This window comes from Bactrocera oleae, chromosome 3 (genome assembly GCF_042242935.1).
Source record: "Bactrocera oleae isolate idBacOlea1 chromosome 3, idBacOlea1, whole genome shotgun sequence".
In the NCBI taxonomy this organism is placed as follows: domain Eukaryota; kingdom Metazoa; phylum Arthropoda; class Insecta; order Diptera; family Tephritidae; genus Bactrocera; species Bactrocera oleae.
The window spans coordinates 63,710,019-63,721,824 of NC_091537.1; the positions used below are offsets into that span (position 1 = coordinate 63,710,019).

At 31.1% G+C, this 11,806-nt stretch overlaps 1 protein-coding gene across 2 annotated transcripts in view; it reads left to right on the forward strand.

Moving 5' to 3' along the window:
• wwk (white walker) overlaps positions 1–9,098 on the forward strand; it is a 77,150-nt gene extending 68,052 nt beyond the window's left edge. For both annotated transcript variants that reach the window (XR_011395418.1, XM_070106741.1), the window contains one exon: positions 7,990–9,098. Coding sequence is in view for 1 of the 2 variants with exons in the window: in XM_070106741.1 (XP_069962842.1) it covers positions 7,990–7,998 (9 nt within the window). In the remaining variant the exon portion in view is untranslated. The remainder of the gene's footprint in view (positions 1–7,989) is intronic.
• Positions 9,099–11,806: the final 2,708 nt, after the last annotated feature.

Sequence of the window (11,806 nt, forward strand, 5' to 3'; positions counted from 1 at the left end):
TTGCTCCTTCTTTAATTACATCTATTTCTTTGATTTTTTTACATTTATCTTTTTTTCTGGACAAAATATCTGATAGGCAAGAATTTGAATTATTAATTTTACAATAAGTGTTTATCATTTCTTTTTTACAAGTTTTTATATTAATATATCCTTTTTTGCATTTTGCAATTTCTTTGCCAATTACTAATTTACCGTCTTCTTGTGTGATTACTCTTACTTCATAACATTTGCAATCTTTTATAATTTTTAGATACTTAATATTATATATATAACAATTACATCTTTATTTTGTAATATCTTAAAGTTAGAAATGTCCATTAAATTAGTTATAGTCAATTGTCCGTTTTCATTTTGAATTATATTTTTTATCTCATCTAAATGTAAAATTGCAGGGTTTAAAATTCCTATTTTTGCCATAGCTATCATATGAACCATATTTTGTAGTTCAGTTATTAAAAATTGATATTTCCTTTTCATTAAATGTTTAACATGTGAATTTTCGTGTACATTTTTAATTGTTTCTGTCATTAACACTTGTAAATTATCATATCTGTATTTTTATACTCTCGCAACCTGTTGCTACAGAGTATAATAGTTTTGTTCACCTAACGGTTGTTTGTATCACCTAAAACTAATCGAGTTAGATATAGTAATATATATATATAAATGATCAGGATGAAGAGACGAGTTGAAATCCGGGTGACTGTCTGTCCGTCCGTCCGTCCGTCCGTCCGTGCAAGCTCTAACTTGAGTAAAAATTGAGATATCTTTATGAAACTTGGTAGACATGTTTCTTGGTACCGTGAGACGGTTGGTATTGCAGATGGGCGTAATCGGACCACTGCCACGCCCACAAAACGCCATTAATCAAAAACAAATAACTTGCCATAACTAAGCTCCGCAATAAGATACAAGACTGTTATTTGGTACACAGGATCACATTAGGGAGGGGCATCTGCAGTTAAAACTTTTTTTTTTAAAGTGGGCGTGGTCCCGCCTCTAATAGGTTTAATGTGCATATCTCCTAATCCGCTAATGCTATAATAACAAAATTCACTAGAATCAAATGTTTTTAGCACTTCTATTGACGGTGTGAAAATAGTTGAAATCGGGTGGCAACTCCACCCACTCCCCATATAACGGTACTGTTAAAAACTACTAAAAGCGCGATAAATCAAGCACTAAACACGCCAGAGACATTAAATTTTATCTCTGAGATGGTATAAATTGGCTTTATAGGAACCGCGTTCAAAATTAGTCAGTGGGCCTGGCACAGCCCACTTTTAGGTGAAAACCCATATCTTGAGATCTGCTCAACTGATTGCAACCAAATTCGGTGCATAACGTTCTTTTCATGTTTCTATGTCATAGTGCGAAAATGGGCGAAATCGGACTACAACCACGCTTACTTCCCATGTAACACCATTTTCAATTCCATCTGATTCTTTCACTTTCCACTATGCAAATCAGGTAACAATGATTATATCGGGGTAAAACTTTGCGTGAATAATGCAATTAAAGTATGCCACCTTGCGGCCAAAAATTGTCTAAATCGAACCAAAACTGTTCAAGCCCCTAAGTACTAAATATGTGGACCCCATTGCCTATAAGTGACCTTCTACCGAAAATATCGGTCAATCCACAAAGAAATCTCAAACGAGTATACCATTTGACTTTGCGAGAGTATAAAATGTTCGGTTACATCCGAACTTAGCCCTTCCTTACTTGTTTATTAATATAACTTTTGTCTGTGTTTATAAGTTCTCTAAAATGAGTTAAATTAGTAATGTGAAAAATTTCGCCATAGTCATTATATAAAGCTACGTCTTCGTCCTTTAATAAGACATAATCCACTCTTGTATAGTCCACAATGTCAGTCATTATTTGAACAATTAATATTAGAAATATTAAAGGTATCATTTTCTGAAAATATATGTTCAAGATTTAATATTATCTTTATGTACTATTCTTTTCTGTAGTTAATTGTAACTTTATTCCCTAAATCTTCTTTTATTACTTGTTTCTTGTATCTAGGCTTTAGCTTATTTCTCTCCCCTATTATTTTCTTTTAAGTATTCATACTCATATATTCTGCCTTTGATTCCATATCTAGGGAAAGGGATATGGGTATTTTTTATTGTTATTTTCAATTATTGTCGTGATTTCTGCCTTTATAATCGTTCAAAACGGGAAAATCACGAATTTTCAAGAATGTATTTCATTTATTTTATTTATTCTCCTCAAATATTAAATTTTTTCTTTACCTATACCGGTATTTTCTTCGGCTGGTGCTTCAGATAATTCTTTCTCCAATGTAATTTTGTTTAGATAATATTCTTTATTGTCGGTAAGTACTTCGACTGGCGTTGTAAAACTGTTTTGTTCCACATTATATTTTTTATAATTGAACTTTTTATTTTTGTTGCCGGTATTACCATCGGCTGGCGTTGTAAAACTTTTTTATTTCACAATATATTTTTATACCCTGAACAGGGTATATTAAGTTTGCCACGAAGTTTGTAACACCCAGAAGGAAACGGCGGAGACCATATAAAGTGTATATATAAATGATCACCGTGACGAGCTGAGTTGATTTAGCCATGTCCGTCTGTCCGTCCGTCCGTCCGTCTGTATATACGCGAACTAGTCCCTCAGTTTTTGAGATATCGATCTGAAATTTTGAACAAGTCTTTTTCTTACCAAGAAGCTGCTCATTTGTCGGAACGGCCGATATCGGACCACTATAGCATATAGCTGCCATACAAACTGAACAATCGGAATCAAATGTTTGTATGGAAAACTCTTTCATTTGACGAGGTATCTTCATGAAATTTGACGTGTATTATTATTTAAAGCATTAATGTAATCTCCGAAGAAATTGTATAGATCGGATGACTATAGCATATAGCTGCCACATTAACTGAACGATCGGAGTTAAGTGCTTGCAGGGAAAATTTTTTTTTTTTGACGAGGTATCTTCATGAAATAAGGCACGAGTTATTGCTTAAGGTAACAAATTATTCTCCACAGAAATTGGTCAGATCAGATCACTATATCATATAGCTGCCATACAAATTGAACGTTCGGAATCAAGTTCTTGTAAGGGGCCTTTGTATTTGTGAAGGGTATTATAGCTTCGGCGCAACCGAAGTTAACGTTTTTTCTTGTTTATTTTTAATATCTTCATTATGCTGGTATAAATCTTCAGCTGGCGCTTTAGGAGTCTCTGCTCCCAAAGTAATTATATCTCCCTTAATGTTTTCATTTTTTAAATTTCCTGTACCCTTGTGTTGCGCAGACCTCACCCCCTAAGCTAAATATGTCTTTTTCCTTTTCATTATTTATTATCAACTTTTTCTCTTTCAAGTTGATCACTGCATTAATTTCTTTAAAAAATGTGTATTCAATTAAAAAGTCTGCTTCCAAATTTTCGATTTCGTAAAAAATTTGTCTTTTACCAAATAGAGTAATAAAATGATAATAACGTATTTTTGAAAATCCATTATTTGTTTTTACTCTTTTATATATATTTAATTCGTTTTTATTCTCATAAATTCCTTATTTTATATAGCAACTTGTTGCTCCCGTATCTACTAGTATTTTAAAATTTTGGCCATAAATCCTGTCATGTATGAAAATATATGGCAGAGTTAGTTTTGATTTAAAAAATGATCCTCTTTATTATTATTTATCATTTGTGTTTTTTTTTTTTTGGTTGTTGATTACTTAGTTGTGCGCTGGCATATGGTCGTTTATCTGTAGCATTCATTCTTGTATTCTGTACATTATTATTTACGTTATAATGTTGTCTCTTTTGGATTCGTGTACTTGGATCGACATCCATTGTGATAGGTCTTTGCTGAATATTTTGTGGAAATGACCTTTGATTGTAGCCTTTTTGAAATTGAATTTGTGGAAACCGTAAATTATTATTGAAATTTGCGATATTGAAGTTAGTACATTGTATGTAATGATTCGGATTGTTCCCGAATTGTGATGAGAAAATTGCTCGCATAGTAGTTGATTCTAATTTTTGTGCTTTTGTCATCACATTTGGCAAATCACTTGGTGATAGTGAAAATAATATATTGGCTTAATTTTCATTTAGACCTGTTATAAATATACGCAACGCATCCCGCCTATTTTTTGCGTTTAATTCTTTAGTTACGGCACTATCCGATCCGTAAGTCATTATCATTTTATTAATTAGTAAACTTAATGTTTCATTAACCTTATTATAGTATTCACTAATTGAATAAGTGCCCTGTCGCAAAATGCTCATCTCCTGTTCTATAATATGAGCTGGCGCTTGTCCGCGAAAACAAAATCGAGTCGGGCCAAAATGGCATCGAAATTAAAAACCTTTTCGTGATTGGATCAAATGTCGTTAGCATAATTTCTAATTTTATTTCTCAGTATAGTATAAGCTCATTGCGTTATTGGCTGATTCCCTCCAGCTAACGTATTTAGATTGTTTTCCACTGAATTTTGGTAGTGGCTTGACCACCTTAAGTGACTCATCACAATTTATATGTGGATCGATCACTTATATGTTATAATCAACGACTGTAATTGACTGTGTTAAATCCTGTAGTAGCCTTCGCAACTCCTCTACCTACAATCTAAGAGAAGCATTTGTTGCAGTTATTAGTCTAGCAACAAGATTCTCGTTCTCTACTAAAAAACTAAATGTGTGAAAAATCGTGTATACAAATAGAACAATGGCAACATTGGTGAAATAAAAACAAAAGAGAACAACTGATTTCTGCGTTGCAACTAAATTGAAAATGATAAAAAAAACATTTACTAATTGAGAGTTAATACATTTTTTCACTTTTTATGTATTGAAAGTTCAAAAATCAGTTGTTTTAATATATCACAAAATCACAAAAATGGATTTAAATAGTTATTATAATTTAAATGCCCAAAAATTATTATTTTGTCCGATTTGGCTACAGTCGAAAATGTTATAAAAACGCTAATTTTGAGGCGCTCTCACACTAAAAAGGGTTGGCATTCCCTGGTTCTACTTAGAATAGGGTCTAATGATTAATTTTTACAGAATTATTCACACACACACTTTAGAAATTCACGCTACATAAGTATGGATATAATTATGTATTTGAATCTTTTAAGCGACATATGTACGTATGAATTAATGCACCTACAATTACAATACGCACATATATACATACATACACAGATCCATCAATATGCCAGAATGAGTATATATACATTTTTGTCAAAGTGATTGTATATATGGCACTCCATACATGTATTATTTAATTTATTCTCACTAGCAGCATACATACATAAGTGACTTACAGTTGTAAATTATATTTACATTAAATTAAGTATACAAAAAAAGTTTGACAACAGTTTATTAATTAATAATTTGTGTAGACATACATACATACATACATATATGTATACATATATACAGAGGGGTGGAGCGAAAAAAAATTTTTTTTTTTTGCATAGCCTGAGGGTAAAATCTATAGATTATAAAAAACGAAAATTTTTGGACAAAAAAAAATTTTTTAACATCTAGAGGCGGCCCACTCAGTTTTAAAGTAAATTTCGAGTTAAAATTTTTTTTGGCCAAAAAAATTATTTTATTTAAACTCTTTACATTTATATTAAAACTACAAAGTGTGACGGTTTTTGACTCAAAATTTATTTTGACCTTTAAGGAAAGCATGTTGTCGTTTAAGACTTTTTTTCAAAACGCCAATAATGACCACAAAAAATTTTTAAGTTGATAACTTTTAATTGGCCAGAAAGAGGTCTCTCCACAGCTTCTAGAACACTTATCAAAACTTTTTTACCAAATAAAAGTTTTAACTCGAAATTAACTTTAAAACTGAGTGGGCCACCTCTAGATGTTAAATAATTTTCTTTTTTTATAATCTACAGATTTTACCCTCAGGCTAAGCAAAAAAAATTTTTTTTCGCTCCACCCAAATAACAGTATACTAGAAACTAAAATTTAACTATTTTTTCAGTGATAAACACATTTATGTCTCATTGTGGTTCTTCGAAATAGCCACAATTAACGCTTTGATATAACCAATATTTTGAAAAAGGTTTATATTTGACAATTTTTCGGACCAAAGATATACCCTATATAAACTTTTAGATAATTTTTTAAATGTGGCATGATTTTAAAAGCCTATTTTAGTGTGTGGCAGCATGATATAATTGCTATCGTCTATATATTTACTTTCAAAGAAATTTAACCGATATTGTCTCGGTAATTATCCAGCACTCCCCTCAAAGAAAAAACATTAGTTTAGCAACCAATTAATCCGATAATGACTTCCTGCTGACTTTGTTGAAATGCTTGCTAATATCTAACAATGTCTTCTTTTCTGTCCTCCAAAGCGCTAAACATCCACAATTAAGGCGTATTTTTTACACTTTCGCTTTATCCTACAAATGGTTGTAAATGAAATGAAAATCCATAATTATTCTAATTTTCTTGTGAAATACTGTATTTACAAAAAGTGTCTAATTAAATTTAAATAAACATCTAAATACATAAGTGTTTATTCAATTCTGCCTATTATATGAGATATGTGGGTACACATGCGTGCATACATACTTACATATAATATATACAAACCAAGGCAATTATTAGATAATAAATAATTGCATTTACGCCAGCGAATATATGTATGTATGTACAAATGTGTGAACAAAAAATATTAAAAGTCTAGTGTGATATACATATGTATATACATTCTGATATTGACTGTAGTTCGAAAACCTATTTATGGACAGAGGTTGCTTCTACTGATGTTAAATTTTGACGGGGGAATAATTGATCTAGATAATACGCCATGATTTAAAGCTAACTTTAGGTTGATGTAAAAAGTAAGAAATATATTTAAAATTAAAAAATGCTTCACATTAATCTAAGTACTTTTTGGTTTTCAAGTACTTGTTTTAATAGGAATTACTCTTTTTACCTTTTTTAATAGACATTTTAATAGACAATTTCCTTTTGAAATACAATAAATTATGTAACCAAAATGCAAAAAACATATGTTTCACCTTATAATATCTCTGTCTCATATGAATAAATATAGTCAAAAAAAAGAAAAAGTGAAAAATAATTCGTAATATAAACTGACAGAAATATTGACCGAAAAATTCTTATGTATATATTGTGAGAAGTTTGATATGCTCTGCTCATTATACGAAAAATATAACACAAACCATTTGTTATTCAAATGACAGCATGAAAAGTGGGTGCTTTTATCTACATAGTTTTTTTTTGTGCAGTGCCTATCAAACTGTTGGTTCTTTTGCCAGTGCCATTCAGTTTCAGTACCACTGAAAGTTACAAATATACAAACATTTACGCTAATAAAAGCGTTATAAAAAGAGAAATTTCAAATCATGACTTTAAAATTGATTTCTTAAGAAAAAAAAATTATTTTTTCTGTGATCGTAGCTTATGATTGTGGTAGTTGTAATATATGGTAAAAACTCTTCAAATTTTAAATGACTGAAAAGTCCCAAAGCATTGTTAGCTCAGAACAAGAACAAGTTCATTAGGACAAGTAAAGCAGAGCTAATTTCGAATAAATTATTAAAGTTTTAAAAACCTAATAAGTGTGAAATATTTCGAAATATTAAACATTTTATTAGAAAACATATGAACTTGGAAATCAGCACTTATTATTAGGCTGTATTTTTGCCTCTTTCGGTTATCAAATCGCAACTCCACTTGATTTAATTAAAATAACTTCGATAGTGGTCCATAGTCAACATGAACAACGGATATTAATTTATATGGTATATGTTTAAAATTGACATCTATGAATTAATTTCGTCAAAAAATTTCAATTCGCAAATTACGTATATGACGGAAGACAGAGGAGCAGTCAACTATTTATTATTACCATATCCAGAGTACATTATACCATACTAAGTTTTGTACTTATTTATGATGGGGGTTTATATATATGTAATTCTTTACAGAAGCAGTAGACGCGGTTAAAACCCAATTTGGTCAATTGTCATTATGCAATAAAGAAGTTGGTGAGATGTGAAATTTCACCTGAACGTGGGAGGTGCCATCCCACTTGCTCGTGATTCGTCATCCTCAAAAATGTTTCTGCTTGTAAGAAATATCAGTTTTGTAGCCTCATTGGATACAGAGCTATAGCCTTTTTTCTTTTACACGATTTTCACTCTTTCCCAATATGGTAGTATAAAAAATCATTAGCCAATCGGAAGACAAGCGCTAACAAAAAGGTCCATGTATGTACATACATATTCTACGAATCGCAAAGCAAAGAAATCCAAGAGAAAATCTTTGAAATATATTTTTGTATTATTTACAATGTTTTTACTTTATACAGCAGTTAACGAAATAATAGTAAATTTCATTAGTTTAGATAACAAAGTCTAGCGTCAAGTTAAGTTCTATTATTAGCTGCTAATGACAAATAGTAGTTTGTAACTTGCGGACAAAGCTGAGTCGTCCATAGTTCCTTCCATTCAAACGAAATCTCAAGAAAATTGTAGCGAAGTTTAAAGAGTAGAAATGAAGGAAAATGTTATTAAATGAAAATAATAATAGTTAAAATAGCAATAATAAGATATGTTTATTAATAATAATAATAAATAATAAAAGAGTACGATAATGCTGAAAGTTCGGAAACTCGCTTTAATATTGTTGATTTATGTTTATGAAACAAATATGCTGATGTTCAAATAAAGCACTTTACAAGTGAAAAATAAAGCTTTGTTACACATATTTTAAGGACAATTTAAATCATGTTACACTTACATTTATATTTTACCTATGATTAGACACAAAATACAAAAATATGCACGTGAGACGATATAGTTAATACAAATTTACTTCACTGTCAGTCTACAATAAGCCTACTTGCATACTTACCTTTGCAAAAGTATACATACATGCATAACTACAAGCAGAATAACATTTATACATACATATGTAAAATCATATACCTGCACAAAATGGAGAAATAAAATAAATTGTAAATATTTATATTGTTTATAAGTTTTTGTGTTACTTACAAGAATAAAATAAAATAAAATAAAATAAAAAGCTGTAATTGTGGAGTTCCTTCTTCATCTGTTATTTCTGACAGTAAAATAGATAAGTAAGTAAAATTATCTATAAAAAAATTATTAATATATTTTTTCCTAAGAGCTACCATTTCTGAGATATAATCGGAAATAATGATATATATATATTTTTATACCTATGTTATTGAAATTCGAAAAGACTTTCAGGCTTTTCCTGATAATAATGTACCCTCGTGGCATAAATGCATAAAATCAGTTCAATACTTTCTCTAGACCCTATGTACCTAATATAATATAACATACATGTCGGTTAATTTTCGAGGTTTCTCATTGAAATTTATAAAATATATGTTTCTGATAATAATATATCGTAATGCCAAAAATAAATAAAATCGGGTCAATACTACCCCTACTCCCATATACCCATTATAAGCATTTCAAACCTCCGGTTGCATTTATGTCGTATATTATCAGTCAATATGTAAAATAAGATATCAAAATTAAGCGTAATTATGATAAATTATAGCTTAATATAGAAAATGCGTAAAATTGGTCAACGAATTACCCGAGCTACCATCTACAACATAAATATAATGATTTATTATTATTTTAGCAGTCTTTATGCCGCATATGTCACTCGTGGAAACATTTTCAGAATATACTTGAGTAACATAATGTCACAAGTTAATGCATTAAATCCAGCCCTTCGCTCATTCGAGTTAACTATGTTGATTTTAGTACCAATATTCCGCATGTAAAGGAAAATATAGTACTGAGGCTAAGTGAGTCTACCATTCTTACATGTTATAGATAATTTTATGATATTCAATTTTTGTCTGCGGCATTTTTATGACAAAACAGTTTCTGATCTCTGACCTCGAGTAAATTTTTATCCACATAACGGAACGATACCATGTTCCTTTGTACCCAAGCGAGGTCCGTATTGCAGATAGGCATAATCAGATCAATGCCACGCACACAAAACGTCATTAAACGAAAACCTATATAGTGTCATAACTAAGACACAAAACTGTAATTTGGTACCGAGTTGCACCTGTGGGCTAAAAATTTTTTAAAAATGGGCGTGGCCTAACCTCCTATTTGGTTTAATGTACCTTCCAAATCGCTGAAGCTAAATAAACCAAACTTGCTGAGAAGAAATTCTCACTCCCCACTCTCCATATAACAATTATGTTGAAAACTATTAAAATTGCTATAACTCACTGAATATATGCGCCAGAAGCTTTAAATTTCACAACCAGGATGGTAGGGAAGGGCTTTATGGGTGCATGTATAAAAATTGGACAAGGAGCGTGACACCGGATACCTTTAGGGTCTGCCAACAAGAACTACGAGATGTTAAAATGAAATAAAATACTCAAATTTGGTCGAAATGGGTTATGTTTTTTTTTTGTTATGTGAATGATTTTATCTCATTTTTAATTTGAACGAAATATCGGCCAAATGGCTACCACTTCTTCGTTTGCATATCTCCACTCGTTTACGTCAGTTTTCGATGACCCAGTGCAGCATTTCTGCAGCAATTTCGGCTATAGTGCGCTGAATGTTATCTTCGAGCTCCTCGAACATTCCTGGTTAAATGGCGTAAGCCTTTGGTTTAACATACTCTCAGAGAAAACCATCTAGAAGGGTTAAACCCATGATTCTGGCAGCCATTTGACTGGGCCATTTCTCGAAATTAACGAGTCGCCAAACTTTGCACGCAATGTGTCCATGTTTTGACGTGAAACATTAGGCGGAGCGCCGTCTTGTTGGAAATAGAGATAATCCGCGTCGATTCATCAAATTCCGGGATAAAAGTTGGTCAACATCGTGTTATAACACTCACTATTGATAATAACAGCATTTCCTGCCTCATTTCGTAAGAAATAAGGCCCAATGATGCCGCCACACAATTAACATCAAACGATCAATTGATAGGGATACATTTACGATTCCTAAACCACACAAGGATTTGATTTACCCCAATAGCCACAAGTTTTTTTGTTGAAGAAGACATTAAACCAGAAAAGGTTTCCTTCTGAGAAAATGATTTTTCGGATTTCCGAAGGCCGTGAATTTGCGTAATAATCTTGGACAATTTCCAAGCAACGTACTAAAGGGAAACGAGACATCTAATTCTTTCCCTTTACAGTATACGAATCAAGCATCAATGAAGTTATCAGAATAAAACATTACACAAATAATGCCCTCAAGGTATTTCAACTTACGAGCTTCCAGCTATTGTACAATAACTCCCACATTTAATGAAATATTTTTTTAGTAGGAAATAGCAGAAAGATACAATTCTGCCTAAAATTGAAACAGAATCGGGCAAAAACTTGACATAGGTATAACTAATAATCAGGATTTTGAAACATCTGGCTGACTTTACTCCATATATATGTTTATATTTATATACCATATTTATAAAATTGTTTGAAAATAAGTTCTCAAGTACAAGTATATCCGAGCAATATCAAAAATTAATGCAATCAGCCCTTTCATTTCTCCAATATATTCTATATAATGATTTCCGATTCTCCAACTGACATCAAACCGTTTAGATTGGTCAAAGTATGTAATATTTTTATGAAATTAAGTGGACATAATTTCTTAAAAGTTATAAAATTATATTAATAGTTTGGCGCTCAATAAAAATGAAATTGGTCTTGGTCTAAAACTCATATCCCTAACACAATGAGTTCTGATCGTTTGGTTGACGTTTTTCACA